The sequence below is a fragment of the Rhinoraja longicauda genome, chromosome 8 (genome assembly GCF_053455715.1).
Source record: "Rhinoraja longicauda isolate Sanriku21f chromosome 8, sRhiLon1.1, whole genome shotgun sequence".
In the NCBI taxonomy this organism is placed as follows: domain Eukaryota; kingdom Metazoa; phylum Chordata; class Chondrichthyes; order Rajiformes; family Arhynchobatidae; genus Rhinoraja; species Rhinoraja longicauda.
Genome location: NC_135960.1, coordinates 773,971 through 798,758, shown reverse-complemented (window position 1 = coordinate 798,758; position 24,788 = coordinate 773,971). Strand labels below are relative to the sequence as shown.

Sequence of the window (24,788 nt, the reverse complement as noted above, 5' to 3'; positions counted from 1 at the left end):
ATCTGAGGGGTAACTTTTTCACACAGAGGGTGGTGGGTGTATGGAACGAGCTGCCGGAGGAGGTAGTTGAGGCTGGGACTATCCCAACGTTTAAGAAACAGTTAGACAGGTACATGGATAGGACAGGTTTGTAGGGATAAGGGCCAAACGCAGGCAGGTGGGACTAGTGTAGATGGGGCATGTTGGTCGGTGTGGGCAGGTGGGACAAGTGTAGATGGGGCATGTTGGTCGTGTGGGCAGGTGGGACTAGTGTAGATGGGGCATGTTGGTCGGTGTGGGCAAGTGGGACTAGTGTAGATGGGGCATGTTGGTCGGTATGGGCAGGTGGGACTAGTCTAGATGGGGCATGTTGGTCGGTGTGGGCAGGTGGGACTAGTGTAGATGGGGCATGTTGGTCGTGTGGGCAGGTGGGACTAGTGTAGATGGGGCATGTTGGTCGGTGTGGGCAGGTGGGACTAGTGTAGATGGGGCATGTTGGTCGGTGTGGGCAGGTGGGACTAGTGTAGATGGGGCATGTTGGTCGGTGTGGGCAGGTGGGACTAGTGTAGATGGGGCATGTTGGTCGTGTGGGCAGGTGGGACTAGTGTAGATGGGGCATGTTGGTCGGTGTGGGCAGGTGGGACTAGTGTAGATGGGGCATGTTGGTCGGTGTGGGCAGGTGGGACTAGTCTAGATGGGGCATGTTGGTCGGTGTGGGCAGGTGGGACTAGTGTAGATGGGGCATGTTGGTCGGTGTGGGCAGGTGGGACTAGTCTAGATGGGGCATGTTGGTCGGTGTGGGCAGGTGGGACTAGTCTAGATGGGGCATGTTGGTCGGTGTGGGCAGGTGGGACTAGTGTAGATGGGGCATGTTGGTCGGTGTGGGCAGGTGGGACTAGTGTAGATGGGGCATGTTGGTCGGTGTGGGCAGGTGGGACTAGTGTAGATGGGGCATGTTGGTCGTGTGGGCAGGTGGGACTAGTGTAGATGGGGCATGTTGGTCGGTGTGGGCAGGTGGGACTAGTGTAGATGGGGCATGTTGGTCGGTGTGGACAGGTTGGACTGAAGGGCCTGTTTTCACAGGGGTCTCTTTGTCTGTCTCTCTCTCTCTTTTCCTCTCTTTTCCTCTCTTTTCCTCTCTCTCTCTCTCTCTCTCTCTCTCTCTCTCTCTCTCTCTCTCTCTCTCTCTCTCTCTCTCTCCCTCCCCCCCCTCTCTCTCTCTCTCCCCCTCTCTCTCTCTCTCCCCCTCCCCCCCCCCCAGGTTATTGGTTGGGGTAGATATTAATTTATTATTGTAAGGTGTACAAAGTTTCAGTCACAAACTATATTTGCGTGTTCCACAGTCAAATCATCCCGTATATGTTGGTAATTTGTTGGAGACAAACCAAATTTCCTTCAGTCTGAAGAAGGGTCTCGACCCGAAACGTCAGCAGATACTGGTGAATACGCAAAAAGACACAAAAATGACCGCCGCCGTGACGCGCTTCATGGCCACAAACTCCCCCGGCTCACACGGAGAAGGCCCCGGAATAAACGGGAAGGGAAGGTAGTCATCTCCGTTTAACACGGCTGTGCTGGGCCTCTGGGTAGACATTCCCTGCAACAACAAAAAAGATTCGCAAATGGGATGTTGAGATTAGTTTAGAGATACAGATCCTCACAATGGGCGGACACAGAGTGGTGGAGTAACACAGCGGGTCAGGCAGCATCTGTGGAGAACATGGATAGGTGACGTTTCACAGAGTGCTGGAGTAACTCGGCGGGAGAAGGAACTGGTGACGTTTTGTGTCGAGACACTTCTTCAGACTTGTGTCTATCTTCGGTGTATAACCAGCATCTGGTTTATACATGATTACAATCGATCCGTCCACAGTCTACAGATACAGGATAAGGGAATAACGTTTAGTGCAAGGTAAAGCCAGCAAAGTCCGATCAAGGATAGTCCGAGGGTCTCCAATGAGGTAGATGGGAGGTCAGGACCGCTCTCTAGTTGGTGAGAGGACGGTTCAGTTGCCTGATAACAGCCGGGAAGAAACTGCCCCTGAATCTGGAGGTGTGCATTTTCACACTTCTGTACCTCTTGCCCGATGGGAGAGGGGAGAAGAGGGAGTGACCGGGGTGAGACTGGTCCTTGATTATGCTGCTGGCCTTGCCGAGACAGCGTGAGGTGTAGATGGAGTCGGTGGGAGGGAGGTTGGTTGGTGTGATGGTCTGGGCTGCGTCCACAGCTCTCGACGGTTTCTTGCTGGTCTTGGATGGAGCTGTTCCCAAACCGTGCCGAGATGCGTCCCGATAAAATGCTTTCTACGGCGCATCTGTAGAAGTTGTCATCAAAGTATTATTGGAGATTTGTGAGATGCTGCCTCACCCACTGAGTTACTCCAGCACTCTGTGAAACGTCACCTATCCATGTTCTCCACAGATGCTGCCTGACCCGCTGAGTTACTCCAGCACTCTGTGAAACGTCACCTATCCATGTTCTCCACAGATGCTGCCTGACCCGCTGAGTTACTCCAGCACTCTGTGTTTGTCTTTGATGTACGTCAGCATCTGCTGTTCTTTGCAAAGCCTCGTTTTGCATGCCACAGATCAGATAATACTGTGATATTATATAATACTGTACAATACAAATACAATTAATTCAAATTCAAGTACAATAGTTCATAATCATGTACAGTCTTTCTGCTGACTGGTTAGCGCGTGACCAAAGGTTTTCACTGTACAACTGACAATAGACAATAGGAGCAGGAGGAGGCCATTCAGCCCTTCGAGCCAGCAACTCCATTCAATGTGATCATGGGTGATCATCCACAATCAGTACCCCGTTCCTGCCCTCTCCCCATATCCCTTGACTCCGCGATCATTAAGAGCTCTATCTAACACTCTCTTGAAATCATCTAGGGAATTGGCCTCCACTGCCTTCTGTGGCAGAGAATCCCACAGATTCACAACTCTCTGGGTGAAAAAGTTCATCCTCATCTCCGTTCTAAATGGCCGACCCCTTATTCTTAAACTGTAAACGCGGCAATAAACTAATCTGAATTAAACAAGGCAGAGCAAAAACGAAGATACAGAGTGCAGAATATAGTTCTCAGCCTAGTCACAGATCGTCAGAGAACGATTGTGTGGGACTTTGTTCCTTTGGAGTGTCAGGGCTGAGGGGTGACCTTACTGAGGTGTACAAGATCATGAGGGGCACAGATAAATGGTCGTGGTCGTTTCCCCAGGGTAGAGGATTCTAAACTAGAGGGCACGGGGTTAATGAGAGAGGGGAGAGAGTTAAGAGGAACATCAGGGGCAACGTTTCCACTCAGAGGGTGGTCTGTATCTGGAACGAGCTGTAGATGACGATACAAATATGACTTTTGAAAGACATTTGGAGAGATATGAGGGGTTTTAGAGGGAGACTATACCCTGGACCCGTTGGGCTCAAACCTCTCCTGCATTGGTGCAGCACCCTCTCCTCCCCCCCTCCCCTTCCCCCTTCCCCCACCCCCCCCATCTCCCCTTCCTCTCCCCCCTCCTCCCCCCCCCCACCCCCCCCCCCCCCACCCCCAGGATGCAGCTAGGAAAATTGACAGCTGAGAGCCAGTGGATGTGGTGTACCTTGACTTTCAGAAAGCCTTCGACAAGGTCCCACATAGGAGATTGGTGGGCAAAATTAGAGCACATGGTATTGGGGGTAGGGTACTGACATGGATAGAAAATTGGTTGACAGACAGAAAGCAAAGAGTGGGGTTAAATGGGTCCCTTTCAGAATGGCAGGCAGTGACTAGTGGGGTACCGCAAGGCTCGGTGCTGGGACCGCAGCTATTTACAATATACATTAATGACTTGGATGAAGGGATTAAAAGTACCATTAGCAAATTTGCAGATGATACAAAGCTGGGTGGTAGTGTGAACTGTGAGGAAGGTGCTATGAGTTTGCAGGGTGACTTGGACAGGTTGTGTGAGTGGGCGGATGCATGGCAGATGCAGTTTAATGTGGATAAGTGTGAGGTTATCCACTTTGGTAGTAAGAATAGGAAGGCAGATTATTATCTGAACGGTGTCAAGTTAGGAAAAGAGGACGTACAACGAGATCTGGGTGTCCTAGTGCATCAGTCACTGAAAGGAAGCATGCAGGTACAGCAGGCAGTGAAGAAAGCCAATGGAATGTTGGCCTTCATAACAAGAGGAGTTGAGTATAGGAGCAAAGAGGTCCTTCTGCAGTTGTACAGGGCCCTAGTGAGACTGCACCTGGAGTACTGTGTGCAGTTTTGGTCTCCAAATTTGAGGAAGGATATTCTTGCTATTGAGGGCGTGCAGCGTAGGTTTACTAGGTTAATTCCCGGAATGGCGGGACTGTCATATGATGAAAGACTGGAGCGACTGGGCTTGTATACACTGGAATTTAGAAGGATGAGAGGGGATCTTATAGAAACATATCAAATTCATAAAGGATTGGACAGGCTAGATGCAGGAAAAATGTTCCCGATGTTGGGGGAGTCCAGAACCAGGGGGCACAGTTTAAGAATAATGGGGTAGGCCATTTCGGACTGAGATGAGGAAAAACCTTTTCACCCAGAGAGTTGTGAATCCGTGGAATTCTCTGCCACAGAAGGCAGTGGAGGCCGATTCACTGGATGTTTTCAAGAGAGAGTTAGATTTAGCTCTTCGGGCTAACGGAATCAAGGGGTATGGGGAGAAGGCAAGAACGGGGTACTGATTGTGGATGATCAGCCATGATCATATTGAATGGCGGTGCTGGCTCGAAGGGCTGAATGGCCTCCTCCTGCACCTATTGTCTATGTTTCTGTGAGAGGGAATGCACGGGTTACTTGACGTTAGAGAGGTCAATATTGATACCACTGGGGTGTCAGCTGCCCAATCGAAATATGAGGTGTTGTTATCTTCAGTCATCTAGTCAGAGAGTGATACAGTGTGGAAACAGGACCTTCGGCCCAACTTGCCCACACCAATCAACATTTCCCATCTACACTAGTCCCAACTGCCCACGTTTGGCCCATATCCCTCCAAACCTGTCCTATCCATGTACCTGTCTAATTGTTTCTTAAACATTGGGATAGTCCCAGCCTCAACTACCTCCTCCGGCAGCTCGTTCCATACACCCACCACCCTCTGTGTGAAAAAGTTACCCCTCAGATTCCTATTAAATCTTTTCCCCTTCACCTTGAACCTATGTCCTCTGGTCCTCGATTCCCCTACTCTGGGCAAGAGACTCTGTGCGTCTACCCGATCTATTCCTCTCATGATTTTATACACCTCTATAAGATCTCCCCTCATCCTCCTGCGCTCCATGGAATAGAGACCCAGCCTGCTCAACCTCTTCCTGTAGCTCACACCCTCTAGTCCTGGCAACATCCTCGTAAATCTTCTCTGAACCCTTTCCAGCTTGACAACATCTTTCCTATAACACGGTGCCCAGAACTGAACACAATATTCTAAACGTGGCCTCACCAACGACTCATTGGTGAATGTAGGAAAATAATTGCAGATGCTGGTATTTATTCACAGAGTGATGGAGTAACTCAACGGGTCAGGCAGCATCTGTGGAGAACATGGATAGGTGACGTTTCACAGAGTGCTGGAGTAACTCAGCGGGTCAGGCAGCATCTGTGGAGAACATGGATAGGTGACGTTTCACAGAGTGCTGGAGTAACTCAGCGGGTCAGGCAGCATCTGTGGAGAACATGGATAGGTGACGTTTCACAGAGTGCTGGAGTAACTCAGTGGGTCAGGCAGCATCTGTGGAGAACATGGATAGGTGACGTTTCACAGAGTGCTGGAGTAACTCAGCGGGTCAGGCAGCATCTCTGGAGAACATGGATAGGTGACGTTTCACAGAGTGCTGGAGTAACTCAGCGGGTCAGGCAGCATCTCAGGAGAGAAGGAATGGGTGACGTTTCAGGTCGAGACCCTTCTTCAGATTCCCCTGCTCGGGGTAGAAGACAGTGGTGGGGAAGGGCCTGTTTCCAGGGTACGTGACTCAGTGACCAGAGTGGGTCGAGCCAGTTGATTATGTTGGCTGCATTCCCAACTTGCTCTCTGCTTTATATTATTGCAACTGCCTGTTATTTCCCAGCACCAGGGCGATTCTGCTGATTATTGCAATGTTGTTCTGACGGAAGTTGATGACTGGGCAGCAACTAATGGACAACCCGTCAGGGGATTGTGCCGAAATTTGTACCAACCCAGCAATTCGTAAATATATGTGTAGAAAGGAACTGCAGATGCTGGTTTAAATCGATGGTGGACACAAAGTGCTGGAGTAACTCAGCGGGTCAGGCAGCATCTGTGGAGAACATGGATAGGTGACGTTTCACAGAGTGCTGGAGTAACTCAGCGGGTTATAGAAACATAGAAACATAGAAAATAAGTGCAGGAGGAGGCCATTCGGCCCTTCGAGCCAGCACCGCCATTCATTGTGATCATGGCTGATCATCCACAATCCACGACCAGTTGGGCTGTCCTGATTAAATGTTATCTTTCTCTGCCTCCTTGGTACCTTGCCCTGGTTACATTCTTAAGGGGTTGGACAGGCTAGATGCAGGAAGATTGTTCCCGATGTTGGGTAAGTCCAGAACAAGCGGTCACAGTTTAAGGATAAGGGGGAAGTCTTTTAGGACCGAGATGAGAATGTTTTTTTTCACACAGAGAGTGGTGAATCTGTGGAATTCTCTGCCACAGAAGGTAGTTGAGGCCAGTTCATTGGCTATATTTAAGAGGGAGTTAGATGTGGCCCTTGTGGCTAAAGGGATCAGGGGGTATGGAGAGAAGGCAGGTACGGGATACTGAGTTGGATCATCAGCCATGATCATATTGAATGGTAGTGCAGGCTCGAAGGGCCGAATGGCCTACTGCTGCACCTAGTTTCTATGTTTCTATGTTAACAATCATCTAATCTACATTTTCCTCGAGCTTTGTCCCCTTTGATCTCTCGTTTTCACACCTTACCCTTCCAAATCTCTGTGTCTCTCTCTACCCTGACTCTCAATCTGAAGAAGGGTCTCAACCCAAAGCGTCACCTATCCATGTTCTCCACAGATGCTGCCTGACCCGCTGAGTTACTCCAGCACTTTGTGAAACGTCACCTATCCATGTTCTCCACAGAGACCCACTGACCCGCTGAGTTACCCCAGGATTTGGTGACTCTCCCCATAATAGACAATCGACAACAGACAATAGGTGCAGGAGGAGGCCATTTGGCCCTTCGAGTCAGCACCGCCATTCACTGTGATCATGGCTGATCATCCACAATCAGTGCCCCGTTCCTGCCTTCTCCCCATACCTCCTGACTCCGCTATCCTTAAGAGCTCTATCTAGCTCTCTGTTGAAAGCATCCAGTGAATTGGCCTCCACTGCCCTCTGTGGCAGAGAATTCCACAAATTCACAACTCTCTGGGTGAAGAAGTTTTTTCTCACCTCAGTTTTAAATGGCCTCCCCTTTATTCTTAGACTGTGTGGCCCCTGTTTCTGGACTCCCCCAACATTGGGAACATGTTTCCTGCATGTAGCTTGTCCAGTTCTTTCATAATGTTATATGTCTCTATAAGCTTGTACGTCTTACGAACTGTTGCCTACTCAACCAGGAATGCTGGCGGGTTCTTGGTCATTCTGGAGAAGTGCTGAGAAGATCTTGCCCAAGTAGAGCATTGATCTGAAAAGGTTTCCACCAACAACGTTTCAATGGTGGTTGCGAATGGATCAGCCAGCCAATTAACCTACAAACCTGCACGCCTTTGGAGTGTGGGAGGAAACCGGAGCGCCCGGAGAAAACCCACGCAGGTCACGGGGAGAACGTGCAAACTCCGTACAGACAGCTCCCGTTGTCAGGATGGAACCCGGGTCTCTGGCGCCGTGAGGCAGCAGCTCTACCCGCTGCGCCACCGTGCCGTCCCGTCTCCTGTTCTTCTGCTGGACATTGGTTGTTGTACTCCACGGTCAGGGGTAGAACATTGTCCTGTTGTATGTACGTCAGATCACCGCGATGTGCTTCTTGTTGTTTCTCCAGGTTCATCGGCAACTTAATAAACTCACTTTGCACCTACACTTCCAACCAGGTCTCCTGCAAATCTCTCTTGACCTTCATAGAATAGAAGATTAAAGCAATAGAATATTTGTGCACCATAAAATATAGAACGGCGTTCCTTTAGGAAGGAGATGTGGAGGAATTTCTTCAGTCAGAGGGTGGCGAATCTGTGGGATTCTTTGCCACAGACGGCTGTGGAGGCCACAAGTCAGTGGGTATTTTTAAGGCAGAGATAGATAGATTCTTGATCAGTGCGGGTGTCAGGGGTTATGGGGAGAAGGCAGGAGAATGGGGTTTGGAGGGAGAGATAGATCAGCCGTGATGGAATGGACAATAGACAATACGTGCAGGAGGAGGCCATTCGGCCCTTCGAGCCAGCATTCAATGTGATCATGGCTGATCATTCTCAATCAGTACCCCGTTCCTGCCTTCTCCCCATACCCCCTGACTCCGCTATCCTTAAGAGCTCTATCCAGCTCTCTCTTGAATGGTGGAGTAGACTCGATGGGCCGAATGGCCTAATTCTGCTTCTATCACCAATGAACTTTTGGGAACACAGATCATAGACCGGAGAATAAAGAATGTACCACAGATGACAGAGAGCACAGAACCCAGAACCTGGAACATAGACATGATAACAGAACATGGAACATAGCGCATTGAAACTAGAAGGTAGAACAGTCCAGCACAGAGACAGGCCCTTCGGCCCACAATGTCCGTGCTGAACAGGATGCCAAGTTAAACTAATCTCCTATCCCTGCACGTGATCCATAATCCCACCATTCCCTGCGTGTCCCTAACAAACTCTTAAATACTTTGACAGTATCCGGCTCCACCACCACCCCTAGCAGCGCGTTCCTGGCCCCCACCCATCACCCACATTGAAACGTACAGAATAGTGAGCGGCCTGGATAGAGTGGATGTGGAGAGGATGTTTCCACTAGTGGGAGAGTCTAGGACCAGAGGGCACAGCCTCAGAATTAAAGGACGTTCCTTTAGGAAGGAGATGAGGGGGAATTTCTTTAGTCAGAGGGTGGTGAATCTGTGGGATTCTTTGCCACAAACGGCTGTGGAGGCCACAAGTCAGTGGGTATTTTTAAGGCAGAGATAGATAGATTGTTGATCAGTGCGGGTGTCAGGGGTTATGGGGAGAAGGCAGGAGAATTGGGGTTAGGAGGGAGAGATAGATCAGCCGTGATCGAATGGCGGAGTAGACTTGATGGGCCGAATGGCCTAAATCTACTCCTATCACTTGTGAACTTGTGAGCCCTCTTCCTGTGAATCTGTGGAGTAGAAAGTTGAGAAACATTTCACACTCAGAGAGTTGTGGTCATCTCCAATCCCATCTGACCATCTCGCCCGACCTTCAAGAGTCAAGAGTTTAGCTTTAGTTTGGAGACAGAGTGTAGTAACAGGCCCTTCAGCCCACCGAGCCCGCGATGCCCGCACACTAACGCTGTCCCACACACACACTAGTGACAATTCACACATGCACCAAGTCACCGATTAACCTACAAACCCACACATCTTTGGAGTGTGGAAGGAAACCGGAGCGCCCGGAGAAACCCCAATCGGGTCACGAGGAAAACGTACAAACTCCGTACAGACAGCGTCCGTGGTCGGGATGGAACCCGGGTCTCCGGCGCTGTGAGGCAGCAGCTCTACCCGCTGCGCCACCGTGCCGCCCAAAGAGTGTTTGATGCCAACGTTGAGCGGCAACAGGACAATGAGATTCTACCTCCCTCTCACATCTCCCCCGACGTTCATCTCCCTCCCTACACTTGGCACTTTGCCAAAACCTCAACAGGAATTAAGATGCAAATGTGAGTCATGATTATCCTAAAGCCCTTCTGCTTTCTTTCACTTAAGACTCACTCTCCGCCTGTCCCCTCTCTCCACAACAAGGCGGTGAACAGGTCCCGTTGAGGTTATCCACTTTGGTGGCAAGAACAGGAAAGCAGACTATTACCTGAATGGTGGCCGATTAGGAGAAGGGGAGATGCAACGAGACCTGGGTGTCGTGGTACACCAGTCATTGAAACTAGGCATGCAGGTGCAGCAGGCAGTGAAGAAAGCGAATGGTATGTTGGCATTCATAGCGAGGGGATTTGAGTATAGGAGCAGGGAGGTTCTGCTGCAGTTGTACAGGGCATTGGTGAGACCACACCTGGAGTATTGCGTACAGTTTTGGTCTCCTAATCTGAGGAAAGACATTCTTGCCATAGAGGGAGTACAGAGAAGGTTCACCAGATTGATTCCTGGGATGGCAGGACTGTCATATGAAGAAAGACTAGATAGACTCGGCTTGTACTCGCTGGAATTTAGAAGATTGAGGGGGGATCTTATAGAAACTTACAAAATTCTTAAGGGGTTGGACAGGCTAGATGCAGGAAGATTGTTCCCGATGTTGGGGAAGTCCAGAACAAGGGGTCACAGTTTAAGGATAAGGGGGAAGTCTTTTAGGACCGAGATGAAAGTTTTTTTTCACACAGAGAGTGGTGAATCTGTGGAATTCTCTGCCACAGAAGGTAGTTGAGGTCAGTTCATTGGCAATATTTAAGAGGGAGTTAGATGTGGCCCTTGTGGCAAAAGGGATCAGGGGGTATGGAGAGAAGGCAGGTACGGGATACTGAGTTGGATGATCATCCATGATCATATTAAATGGCGGTGCAGGCTCGAAGGGCCGAATGGCCTTCTGCTGCACCTATTTTCTATGTTTCTATGACTGTCATATGAGGAAAGATTGGAAAGACTGGGCTTGTATTCACTGGAGTTTAGAAGGACGAGAGGGGATCTTATAGAAACATATAAAATTATAAAAGGACTGGACAAGCTAGATGCAGGAAACATTTTCCCAAAGTTCGGGGTGTCCAGAACCAGGGGCCACACAGTCTAAGAATAAAGGGAAGGCCATTTAAAACTGAGGTGAGAAGGAACTTTTTCACCCAGAGAGTTGTGAATTTGTGGAATTCTCTGCCACAGAGGGCAGTGGAGGCAGATTCACTGGATGAATTTAAAAGAGAGTTAGATAGAGCTCTAGGGGCTAGTGGAATCAAGGGTAATGGGGAGAAGGCAGGCACGGGTTACTGATTGTGGATGATCAGCCATGATCACAATGAATGGCGGTGCTGGCTCGAAGGGCCGAATGGCCTCCCCTGCAGCTATTGTCTATGTTTCTATGTTTCCAACGCAGAATGGTTTTCTACTTCTGTTGTTGCAAGCCAGGTATTGTTTCAAGTTCAGATAGGAGAATGACAAAAGGAAATTAAGAAATAGCTGATTAACAAATAGCTTGTGGTCAACAATGATTTGCGTTACAAAACAACCGCCTCTCCAAGCTCATGGGCCAAGTGAGGTCCTCCTTACCCCCCCCCAAATACCTCCCCATCCCCCCAAAGTCACTTCTAAAATACCCGGGACCCCCACCCAAATATTCCCGGGACACTGGGACACCCCTCTAAACAAACGCTTCTCCGAGCTCCGGGGGTATGGGGAGAAGGCAGGAACGGGGTACTGATTGAGAATGATCAGCCATGATCACATTGAATGGTGGTGCTGGCTCGAAGGGCCGAATGGCCTACTCCTGCAGCTATTGTCTATTGTCTATTGTTATGGGGAGAAGGCAGGAGAATGGGGTTAGGAAGGAGAGATCGATCAGCCATGATTGAATGGCGGAGTAGGCTCGATGGGCCGAATGGCCTAATTCTGCTTCTATCACCTGAACAAGGATATTCAACTGTGGGGGTGTCACCTTGGAAACCTGTCCCGTTCTCCCCACCTCCCCCTCCTCCCTGCACCCCTCAGACCTGACTGTTGAGAGGGTTTCACCAATGTTCATTGCCCCTCACGGTGGCGCAGCGGGTAGAGCTGCTGCCTCACGGCGCCAGAGACCCGGGTTCCATCCCGACCACGGGCGCTGTCTGTACGGAGTTTGCACGTTCTCCCCGTGACCTGCGTGGGTTTTCTCCGGGTGCTCCGGTTTCCAAAGACGTGCGGGTTTGTAGTTGAATTAGCTTCAGTAAAATTATAAATTGCACTTAGTGTGTACATTATGTATGTCTTCCTGTACAACTGCATTATTTATGTCTTCCTGTACAACTGCGGCAGAACCTCCCTGCTCCTATACTCAAATCCCCTCGCTACGAATGCCAAAATACCATTCGCTTTCTTCACTGCCTGCTGCACCTGCATGCCTACTTTCAATGACTGGTGTACCACGACACCCAGGTCTCGTTGCATCTCCCCTTCTCCTAATCGGCCACCATTCAGGTAATAGTCTGCTTTCCTGTTCTTGCCACCAAAATGGATAACCTCATACTAATCCACATTATACTGCATCTGCCATGCCTTTGCCCACTCACCTAACCTATCCAAGTCACCTTGCAGCCTTCTAGCATCCTCCTCACAGCTAACACTGCCCCCCAGCTTCGTGTCATCCACAAACTTGGAGATGTTGCATTCAATTCCCTCGTCCAAATCATTAATATATATTGTAAATAGCTGGGGTCCCAGCACTGAGCCTTGCGGTACCCCACTAGTCACTGCCTGCCATTCTGAAAAGGACCCGTTTATTCCTACTCTTTGCTTCCTGTCTGCCAGCCAGTTCTCTATCCACATTAATACTGAACCCACAATACCGTGTGCTTTTCGTTTGCCTACTAATCTCTTATGTGGGACCTTGTCGAAAGCCTTCTGGAAGTCCAGATATAACACATCCACTGGTTCTCCCTTATCCACTCTACTAGTTACATCTTTGAAAAATTCTATAAGATTCATCAGACTGAAAAAGAGTCTCGACCCGAAACGTCACCTGTGCGTTTTCACCAGAGGTGCTGTCTGAGCCGCTGAGTTACTCCAGATTTTCGTGCATATCTACGATCTAAACTAAATTAAACAGATCTGAAGAAATTTTTCGAGGATGTAACTAGTAGAGTGGATAAGGGAGAACCAGTGGATGTGTTATATCTGGACTTCCAGAAGGCTTTCGACAAGGTCATAGAGTCATAGAGTCATAGAGTCCTACAGCACAGAAAGAGGCCCTTCGGCCCAACGTGTCCGCACCGCCCTTTACCAAACACAGTCCAATTTTAATCCCATTTTCCCGCATTTGTACCGTGGCCCTGAATGTTGTAGCATTTCACGTGCCCATCCAAATGCCTCTTAAACGTTGTGAGTGTTCCCGCCTCCACCACCACCCCAGGCAGTGAGTTCCAGACTCCAACCACCCTCTGGGTGAAAAAGTTCTTTCTCACATCCCCCCGAAACCTCCCTCCCCTTACCCTGTATCTATGTCCCCTCGTTCTTAAACCTTCCACCAGTGGAAGAAGTTCCCCGCCATCTACCTTATCTATGCCCCTCATGATCTTGTACACCTCGATCATGTCCCCTCTCAGCCTTCTCTGCTCCAGGGAAAACAACCCCAGTCTGCTCAGTCTCTCCTCATAGCCGAGGCCCTTCATCCCTGGCAGCATCCTGGTGAATCTCCTCTGCACCCTCTCCAAAGCTATCACATCCTTTCTATAATGTGGTGACCAGAACTGTACACAATACTCCAGCTGTGGCCTCACCAGTGTTCTGTACAATTCCATCATTACCCCCCTACTTTTATATTCGATGCCCCGGCTAATGAAGGCCAGTAACCCATATGCCTTTTTGACCACCCTGTCCACCTGTCCTGCTGCCTTCAAGGACTTGTGTACCTGTACTCCAAGGTCCCTCTGTACCCCTGTCTTCCCTAGGGTCCTTCCATTCATGGTGTACTCCCTCTCCAAGTTATTTCTGCCAAAGTGCATCACCTCGCACTTTTCAGGATTAAATTCCATCTGCCACTGCTCCGCCCATCTGACCATCTAATCTATATCTTCCTGCAGCTTGCAGATCCCTTCCTCGCTATTCACCACCCCCCCTAACTTTGTGTCATCTGCAAACTTGCTGATCATGCCCTGTACGTTGACATCCAGATCATTAATGTAGATTACAAACAGTAAGGGACCCAACACCGATCCCTGCGGCACCCCACTGGACACCGGCCTCCAGTCACAGAAGCACCCTTCTACCATCACCCTCTGCCTTCTGTCACTAAGCCAGTTTTTTTATCCATTTTGCCAAGGTGCCCTGGATCCCATGGGCTCTTACCTTTTTGACTAGTCTCCTGTGTGGGACCTTGTCAAAAGCCTTACTGAAATCCATGTATACCACATCCACTGCATTACCCCCATCTACCTCCTTGGTCACCCCTTCAAAAAATTCAATCAAGTTAGTCAGACATGACAATAGACAATAGACAATAGGTGCAGGAGTAGGCCATTCAGCCCTTCAAGCCAGCACCGCCATTCAATGCGATCAAGGCTGATCACTCTCAATCAGTACCCCGTTCCTGCCTTCTCCCCATACCCCCTCACTCCGCTATCCTTAAGAGCTCTATCCAGCTCTCTCTTGAAAGCATCCAACGAAATGGCCTCCACTGCCTTCTGAGGCAAAGAATTCCACACCTTCACCACTCTCTGACTGAAAAAGTTCTTCCTCATCTCCGTTCTAAATGGCCTACCCCTTATTCTTAAACTGTGGCCTCTTGTTCTGGACTCCCCCAACATTGGGAACATGTTTCCTGCCTCTAATGTGTCCAATCCTCTAATTATCTTATATGTTTCAATAAGATCCCCCTTCATCCTTCTAAATTCCAGTGTATACAAGCCCAATCGCTCCAGCCTTTCAACATACGACAGTCCCGCCATTCCGGGAATTAACCTAGTGAACCTACGCTGCACGCCCTCCATAGCAAGAATATCCTTCCTCAAATTTGGAGACCAAAACTGCACACAGTACTCCTGGTGCGGTCTCACCAGGGCCCTGTACAACTGTAGAAGGACCTCTTTGCTCCTATACTCAACTCCTCTTGTTATGAAGGCCAACATTCCATTGGCTTTCTTCACTGCCTGCTGAACCTGCATGCTTCCTTTCATTGACTGATGCACTAGGACACCCAGATCTCGTTGAACTCCCCCTCCTCCTAACTTGACACCATTCAGATAATAATCTGCCTTTCTATTCTTACTTCAAGTGAATAACCTCACACTTATCTACATTAAACTGCATCTGCCATATATCCGCCCACTCACACAACCTGTCCAAGTCACCCTGCAGCCTTATTGCATCTTCCTCACAATTCACACTACCCCCCAGCTTAGTATCATCTGCAAATTTGCTAATGGTACTTTTAATCCCTTCGTCTAAGTCATGTTGACTATCCTTAATTAACCCTCGATCCTCCAAGTGAAGACTGATTCTGTCCCTCAGAATCTTTTCTAGCAGCTTCCCCACCACTGATGTCAGACTCACCGGCCTGTAGTTCCCAGGTTTATCCCTACTGCCCTTTTTAAATAATGGCACCACATTAGCTATCCTCTAGTCCTCCGGTACATCCCCTGTTGCAAGAAAGGCTCTGAAAATTTGTGCCAGAGCCCCCGCAATCTCCTCCCTTGCCTCTCTCAGCATCCTGGGATACATCTCGTCAGGGCCCGGAGACTTATCCACTTTTAAGCCTGCCAGAGCCTCCAGCACTGACTCCCTGTCAATAGCAATATGCTCAAGAACATCACAACCCTCCTGCTCCATTTCTAAGTCCGCATCACCCTCCTCCCTCGTAAAAACAGATGCAAATAAATCATTTAAAACATCTCCTACATCCTCTGGCTCCACACACAGCTTTCCACTATGGTCCCTGATGGGCCCCACTCTTTCCCTCGTTATCCTCTTACCCTTGATATACTTATAGAACACTTTGGGATTTTCTTTTATTTTGCCCGCTAATGCTATCTCATGGCCCCTTTTTGCTCTCCTCATTTCTTTTTTAAGAACCGCCCTACACCTTCTGTATTCCTCTAATGATGTCTGTGCCTTAAGTTCTTTATGCCTTCCAAAAGCCCCCCTTTTTTTCCGAATCAATCCTACTATATCGTTCGACATCCAAGGTTCTTTGGACTCATTTGTCCCACCCTTAAACTTTAGGGGAACATGCTTCCTCTGTACTTTTTCAATTATTCCTTTGAATGACTCCCACTGTTCTGATGCGGTCCTCCCCACGAGAAGCTGATCCCAGTCCACCAGGGCCAACTTCTGCCTTATCAGATTAAAATCGGCCTTGCCCCAATTTAGAAATTTTCCCTCTGGTCCCTCTTTATCCTTTTCCATTACCACCTTAAATATCACTGAATTGTGATCACTGTCACCAAAGTGCTCTGCTACTGACACTTCAGCCACCTGTCCGACCTCATTTCCCAAGATTAAGTCCAATACCGCCCCCTCCCTTGTTGGACTTTCAACATATTGGCTCAAAAAGCCCTCCTGGATGACCCTTAGGAACTCTGCACCCTCAGGGCCCTTGACACTTTGGCTATCCCAATCAATATTCGGGGAGTTGAAATCCCCTACTATTACTACCCTGTTGTTTTCACACACCCCCGAGATTTGCCTACAAATATGTTCTTCTATTTCCCTCTGACTGTTTGGGGGTCTGTAGTATACACCCAGTAAGGTGCATGCCCCTTTTCTATTTCTCAATTCCACCCAAATAGCCTCATTTGAGGAACCCGCTAATATGTCATCCCTTCTTACAGCAGAAATAGATTCTTTGATTAATACTGCAACACCCCCTCCCCTTTTTCCCTGCTCTCTGTCTCTCCTGAAGATTCTATATCCTGGAATATTGAGCTGCCAGTCCTGCCCTTCCTTCAACCATGTTTCCGTAATGGCAACAATGTCGTACTCCCATGTGTTCAGTAACACCTTCAATTCATCCCCCTTGCTTCCAATACTCCTTGCATTAAAATAAATGCCGTTCAGACTTGCCCTACCCCATTGTGCTGGGGCATTCTTGTTCTGCCTCCCAATCTGACCAGTTTTTTCCTCTATATTTTCCTTCTCCTCACCCCCTATACTAGCTCCATGCTGTATCCCAACCCCCTGCCAAATTAGTTTAAACCCTCCCCAACAGTGCTAGCAAACCTCCCCGCCAGGATATTGGTCCCCCTCTGGTTAAGGTGGAGACCATCCGGCCTATACAGTTCGCACCTTTCCCAGAAACAGGCCCAATTATCCAGAAAAACAAATCCCTCCCCCCTGCTCCAACTCCTGAGCCACGCATTAAGCTGCACTATCCAGCTATTTACAATATATATTAATGATTTGGACGAGGGAATTGAATGCAACATCTCCAAGTTTGCGGATGACACGAAGCTGGGGGGCAGTGTTAGCTGTGAGGAGGATGCTAGGAGGCTGCAAGGTGACTTGGATAGGTTAGGTGAGTGGGCAAATGCATGGCAGATGCAGTATAATGTGGATAAATGTGAGGTTATCCACTTTGGTGGCAAGAACAGGAAAGCAGACTATTACCTGAATGGTGGCCGATTAGGAGAAGGGGAGATGCAACGAGACCTGGGTGTCGTGGTACACCACACGGTCTAAGAATAAAGGGGAGGCCATTTAAAACTGAGGTGAGAAGAATCTTTTTCACCCAGAGAGTTGTGAATTTTGAGATTCTCTGCCACAGAGGGCAGTGGAGGCCGATTCACTGGATGAATTTAAAAGAGTGTTAGATAGAGCTCTAGGGGCTAGTGGAATCAAGGGTAATGGGGAGAAGGCAGGCACGGGTTACTGATTGTGGATGATCAGCCATGATCACAATGAATGGCGGCGCTGGCTCGAAGGGCCGAATGGCCTCCCCCTGCAGCTATTGTCTATGTTTCTATGTTTCCAACGCAGAATGGTTTTCTACTTCTGTTGTTGCAAGCCAGGTATTGTTTCAAGTTCAGATAGGAGAATGACAAAAGGAAATTAAGAAATAGCTGATTAACAAATAGCTTGTGGTCAACAATGACTTGCGTTACAAAACAACCGCCTCTCCAAGCTCATGGGCCAAGTGAGGTCCTCCTCAACCCCCCCCCCCCCCCAAATACCTCCCCCCCATCCCCCCCAAAGTCACCTCTAAAATACCCTGGACCCCCACCCAAATATTCCCGGGACACTGGGACACCCCTCTAAACAACCGCTTCTCCGAGCTCCGGGGTTATGGGGAGAAGGCGGGAACGGGGTACTGATTGAGAATGATCAGCCATGATCACATTGAATGGTGGTGCTGGCACGAAGGGCCGAATGGCCTACTCCTGCAGCTATTGTCTATTGTCTATTGTTATGGGGAGAAGGCAGGAGAATAGAGTTAGGAAGGAGAGATAGATCAGCCATGATTGAATGGTGGAGTAGGCTCGATGGGCCGAATGGCCTAATTCTGCTTCTATCACCTGAACATGGATATTCAACTGTGGGGGTGTCACCTTGGAAACCTGTCCCCTCCTCCCCACCCCCACCTCCCCCTCCTCCCCACCTCCCCCTCCTCCCCACCTCCTCTCCTCCCCACCTCCACACCTCCCCCTCCTCCCCACCTCCCCACCTCCCCACCTCCCCACTTCCCCTCCTCCCCCACCTCCCCCTCCTCCCCACCTCCCCCTCCTCCCCACCTCCACACCTCCCCCTCCTCCCCACCTCCCCCTCCTCCCCACCTCCCCTCCTCCCCACCTCCACACCTCCCCCTCCTCCCCACCTCCCCATCCTCCCCACCTCCCCCTCCTCCCCACCTCCCCATCCTCCCCACCTCCCCCTCCTCCCCACCTCCCCCTCCTCCCCACCTCCCCCTCCTCCCCACCTCCCCCTCCTCCCCACCTCCCCTCCTCCCCTCCTCCCCACCTCCCCATCCTCCCCACCTCCCCACCTCCCCATCCTCCCCACCTCCCCCTCCTCCCCACCTCCCCCTCCCCACCTCCCCCACCTCCCCACACCCCTCAGACCTGAGTGTTGAGAGGGTTTCACCAATGTTCATTGCTCCTCACGGTGGCGCAGCGGGTAGAGCTGCTGCCTCACAGCGCCAGAGACCCGGGTTCCATCCCGACCACGGGCGCTGTCTGTACGGAGTTTGCACGTTCTCCCCGTGACCTGCGTGAGATTCTGACCTGCTGCCGGGCTCGCTGCGATACTCCTTCACTTTGAGACCCTTTTTCTCTCGTTGACCACTGGGGTGAAAGAGCCCCCCCCCCTCCCAGATTGTTGTCTACTTCCCTCTCACATCTCCCCCGACGTTCATCTCCCTCCCTACACTTGGCACTTTGCCAAAAGCTCAACAGGAATTAAGATGCAAATGTGAGTCATGATTATCCTAAAGCCCTTCTGCTTTCTTTCACTTAAGACTCACTCTCCGCCTGTCCCCTCTCTCCACAACAAGGCAGTGAACAGGTCCCGTTGAGCGCTGTTGGTTCTGTCCTCCTGATGCGTGGAGTCTTGTAGAGTCGACCGCGTCCTTTCAACCGGCAGGTAAAGTCTTTTATTCACTGGTGTTTACGTTAAACTCTCTGGCATCGGGACGCATCGCAGCGTGGTTTGGGAACAGCTCCATCCAAGACCCACGAGAAACCGCAGAGAGTTGTGGACCCAGCCCAGACCATCACACCAACCAACCTCCATCCCACCGCCTCCATCTACACCTCACGCTGCCTCGGCAAGGTCAGCAGCATAATCAAGGACCAGTCTCACCCCGGTCACTCCCTCTTCTCCCCTCTCCCATCCGGCAAAGGTTACAGAAGTGTGAAAACGCACACCTCCAGATTCAGGGGCAGTTTCTTCCCGGCTGTTATTAGGCAACTGGACCGTCCTCTCACCAACTAGAGAGCGGTCCTGACCTCCCATCTACCTCGTTGGAGACCCTCGGACTATCATTAATTGGACTTTACAGGACTAAGCATTATTCTCTCAATTGCAATCATGTGCAGTCTTTCCGCTGACTGGATATCACGCAGCATAAAAGCTTTTCACTGTACCTCAGTACACGTTACAATAAACTAAGCTAACAAACTAACATCTGAAGAAGGATCCCAACCCAAAACGTTGTCTGTCCGTCCCAACCACTGATGCAGATACAAGGAATTAAGGTGCTTGTATAAAAAGTAGACACAAAGTTCTGGAGTAACTCAACAGTTCGGGCAGCATCTGTGGAGAACATGGATAGGTGACGTTTCGGGTTGGGAGCCTCCTTTCCTCTCCAGATGCTGCCTGACTCACGGAGTTCCTCCAGCACTTAGTGTTTTATCAGAATACCAGCATCTGCAGTTTCTTGTGACTTGACGTTGCAGCTTTAAGAACAGTTTAATGACTTGTTCGTGGTTACTGTTGATGTGTAAGTAATTGTATCATTGGTTTCTACAAGTTCCAAATTTGTCACCTGTCAAGTTAACAGTCAATCTTGTTCTTAATAATACTAGGTAAGCATAATAGTGCATTGTGCAGCCAAAGACAAGGTCCATAAAGATCACAGTTGCTGAGGTCAGTGTTGTGCAGTGTTCACCAGCCTTATTGCAGGGTAGAAGTTGCAGGTGGTGATTCAAACCGAAGGTAGACACAAACATCTGGATTAACTCAGCGGGCAGGCAGCATCTCTGGAGAGAAGGAATGGGTGACATTTCGGGTCGAGACACTTCTTCAGACGGATGTCAGGGGAAGGGGCGGGACAAAGATAGAAGGTAGTCGGAGACAGGAAGACTTCTATCCTCCCTCTTCCCAGTTCTCCCACTAGTCTTCCTGTCTCCGACTACATTCTATCTTTGTCCCACTTCCTGCCCTGACATCAGTCTGAAGAAGAGTCTTGACCCGAAACGTCACCCATTCCTTCTCTCCACAGATGCTGCCTGACCCGCTGAGTTATTCCAGCACTCTGTGAAATGTCACCTATCCATGTTCTCCACAGATGCTGCCTGACCCGCTGAGTTACTCCGGCATTTTGTGGTACACTAAATCTAAAGTATGTTGCTCTGGAAATAATTGCACAAGTTGCCGCTAATCCTGTGTTTCCCATCTACTGTTTATTTCAAAGAACTTCCATGGACATCACGATGGCTTTCTACGTGAACGATAACGTGACCACAGGATACGTTTACAACCCAGACACAAGTCCGTGCGAGTCGGGGGAGTTTGTGGCCATGAAGCGCTTCACGGCGGCAGTCTGCGGCCTGGTGTGTCTGCTGGCCGTGATCGGCAACCTGTTGGTGATGGTCGTCATCCTTCACAACCGCCGCACCATCTCGCCCATGGACGTGTTCCTGCTCCACCTGGCCACGGCCGACCTTCTCTTCGCCCTCTCCCTGCCCTTCTGGGCGGTGGACGCGGTGTGGGGCTGGGTGTTTGGTGACGCCATGTGTAAGGTGGTCATTATGTTGCAGGAGGTGAACTTTTACAGCGGCATCCTACTGCTGGCCTGCATCAGCGTGGACCGTTACCTGGCCATCGTCTGCTCCACCCGCTCGCACGGTCACGGGAGGCCGTGGATGGTCAAGCTGGCGTGCGCGGCCGTCTGGCTCTCGGCCCTGCTCCTGTCCCTGCCCGTCCTGTACAAGGGGGAGTTCTACGAATACGAGACCAACCGATCCGTCTGCAACGAGGAGCACGACGGCAATTTTGACAAACCGTGGAAAGTGAGCACCAAATTTAGCCGCCTGGTGATCGGCTTCCTGTTGCCGCTGGCCACCATGGGCTTCTGCTACACCGTGACCGTGTGGAGGCTGTGCCAGACCAAGGGCTTCCAGAAGCAGAAAGCCATGAAGGTGATCGTGGCGGTGGTGCTGGCCTTCCTGGCCTGCTGGCTGCCCTACCACCTGACCATGACAGTGGACATGCTCCTGAGACTGGGGCGCATCAGGTTCACCTGCGCCATGCAGAACCACCTGGATAGGGCCCTCCTCGCCACCCAGTGCCTGGCCTTCCTTCACAGCTGCGTCAACCCAGTCCTCTACGCCTTCCTGGGCGTGAAGTTCAGGAAGAACCTGGCCAAACTCTTCACCTCTAAGTGACTGGAGGACGACACCAACTTGAAGTCGGCCCGCGGACAGAGTGGCATCCACACTGCAACCACCAGGATATAAGCTGGAAAACAACTGCAGATGCTGCTGTCAATCGAAGGTAGTCGAGAAATGGTGGAGTAACCCAGCATCTGTCAGGCAGCATCTGTGGAGAGAAGGAATTGGGTGATGTTTCGGGTCCAGACCCTTCTTCAGAAATTTGCAGGCTTACAGCAGCAAAGTGGATTGCAAAAATAAATAAGCATTCATTAGTGAGATTATCCACTTTGGTGGTAAGAATATGAAGGCAGATTATTATCTGAATGGTGTCAAGTTAGGAAGAGGGGACGTACAACGAGATCTGGGTGTCCTAGTGCATCTGTCACTGAAAGGAACCATGCAGGTACAGCAGGCAGTGAAGAAAGCCAATGGAATGTTGGCCTTCATAACAAGAGGAGTTGAGTATAGGAGCAAAGAGGTCCTTCTACAGTTGTACAGGGCCCTAGTGAGACCGCACCTGGAGTACTGTGTGCAGTTTTGGTCTCCAAATTTGAGGAAGGATAATAGTAAGATTAAATGAGAACTTACCAGTTCGAAGTTTGATCTGTATTTTATGAGGAGTTACGATGAGGGACTACGTGAAGACCCCGTCCAGCACGCATGCGCGACATTCTTCAAAGCAGCGGTGTGGATTCACAGAAAAAACACAACGATTGAAATAAATATAGTAAAGAAAAAATAAGAACTTGATTACCAGTTGATCTGTATAAAAAAGGGTGGGAGCGGAGGGCACGTAGTCCCTCATCGTAACTCCTCATAAAATACAGATCAAACTTCGAACTGGTAAGTTCTCATTTAATCTTACTATTTTATTTCGGAGTCACGTGAGTGACTACGTGAAGACTTCAAAGCTCTGTGATTCCGAACCGTGTACCAGCTCATGCTTCACTCACTGTCTGAAGACCTTAGAGGGAGGAAGTATGTTATCGCAATAAAGAGCCTGTTTGTGAACAAAAAAGGTTTATTAATGACAACAAAAAACAGAGAGCTCCCCAGGGCTCAAATTAAATATTATCTGCAGACTCTAAAATTCTGTCTGCAAATGTAGCAGGTTGCGCCAGCGGTTTATTATAAAACCTTTGGAAAGTTCTTTCCGAGGACCATCCTGCTCTGGCCAGAATATGGTCCATAGGCACGTCCATTCGACTTGCCGCCGACGTAGATGCAGCCCTGGTGGAGTGAGATTTGAAAACATTGGTATTGACTCCCGCGGACTTAAGCACCTGCTTGAGCCACCTTGAAATGGTTTGGCTCGTCACCTGACCATGAGGCTTCTTGTGGCTTATCCATAAGGCTTTTTCTCTCCCTCTTAAGTTGAGTGTTGTGTCTATGTAATTGGCGAGATGGGTCTTGGCACACAGCCGTGGGTCAGATAAATATGTGCAGAACTCCATAACTGGAGGCGTGGTACCTGGTCTAGTTTGTTTGACCAGTCCCTGAATGTGGAATGTGAAACAGTCCAATGTTTCTGTCATGCTGTCCAGCCTCAGAAGGTGGAGGGATTGTACCCTTTGAGCTGACACTAGTGCCATGAGCATGACTGATTTCAGTGTAAGTTGTTCCAGCGTGAGTGCCCTGGGTGGTGGCCATCCCCTAAGGTGCGTCAGCACAATGCTGACATCCCAGATCTGAGTGTACCTTGGTCTGGGAGGGTTAGTGTTAAAAATGCCCCTCATGATTTTGATTACTAGAGGATGGGACCCCAAAGCCAGTTGTCCTGCTGCTGGAACCAAATAAGCTGACAACGCACTCCTGGCTGTATTTATGGCGCTGTAGCTGAGTCCTTCCCGATGTAATCCAACCAGGAATTCTACAACACTGGTGGGTGTTGCTGTAGTGTAGGTAGTTCCTGTTTCGGAGCAATACCGTTCCCATTTTCTTATGTTGGTCAGGTATTGTCGCCTGGTGGACTCCCGGTGGGATGCGGTCATTATGTTGATGGCGTCCTCAGACAGTCCCAGGCCCAGTATAGGTCTTTTTAGAATCTGCAAGCCAGGAGATTGACTCTGTCATGGCACGGGTGACTAATGCCTGACACTGGGTGGATTAATAATTCCGGACTGCTGGGGAATTCCAACGGTGTTTCGACAGCCATGTCGAGGGCCACTGGGAACCATGGCTGTGTAGGCCAGTCGGGTATTATCAAGATTCCTGAAGCGGAATCCAATTGAATCTTGCGTAACACCCGACTGATGAGGCAGAAGGGTGGAAAAGCATAAAAGAACATTTTCCCCCAATACAGCGTGAATGCATCAACTGCTGCTGCCTCAGGGTCTGGTTCCCAAGCGACATACGTTGGTACCTGGTGATTTAGCCTGGATGCAAATAGATCGATATCTGGTGTGCCATATTGTTTTGTAATTTCGGCAAATACTTTGGGATTTAACATCCATTCGATGTTATCGTTAAATTTGCGTGACCTGGTGTCTGCCACTGTATTTTGCTTACCTGGTAGGTAAGTTGCTGATAACCAAGTATGTCTTTCGACACACCATTGCCAGATTATGTTGACCAATTTGTCACACGATGTTGACTTTATACCACCCATGTGGTTGATATAGGCCACCACCGTGGTATTATCTAATTGCAACCGGACATGTGCATGATGCGTATTAGATGAATATGCTTTTAAACCATAAAACGCACCCAACATTTCTAAATAGTTGATACCTCGTGTCTGTAGGCAAGATGATTCAGAATTAGTCCATCTGCCCCCTGTGCTGGATTGCATGTTAGTTGCTCCCCAGCCCAAAGCACTGGCATCCGTTTGAATGGTTAATACTGGGTTAGTGATAATTATGGGACTGGAACTGAGGCTAATGTTCCTTGTCCACCATTGTAACTCT

At 49.7% G+C, this 24,788-nt stretch overlaps 2 protein-coding genes across 2 annotated transcripts in view; one reads left to right on the top strand and one right to left on the bottom strand.

Annotated features, from left to right (window-relative positions):
- LOC144595701 (C-X-C chemokine receptor type 2-like) overlaps positions 1–24,788 on the bottom strand; it is a 350,033-nt gene that overhangs the window by 114,678 nt on the left and 210,567 nt on the right. The gene's annotated exons all lie outside the window — the stretch shown is intronic.
- Positions 20,941–22,305, top strand: LOC144596156 (C-X-C chemokine receptor type 2-like). Its single transcript, XM_078404332.1, has one exon. The coding sequence runs from the start codon at positions 20,941–20,943 to the stop codon at positions 21,892–21,894; it is 954 nt and encodes a 317-aa protein (XP_078260458.1). The 3' UTR covers positions 21,895–22,305.

Bases quoted from the DNA above. Each gene is read 5' to 3' on its own strand.
- LOC144596156 (XM_078404332.1), top strand. From the start codon at position 20,941: ATGGCTTTCTACGTGAACGATAACGTGACCACAGGATACGTTTACAAC.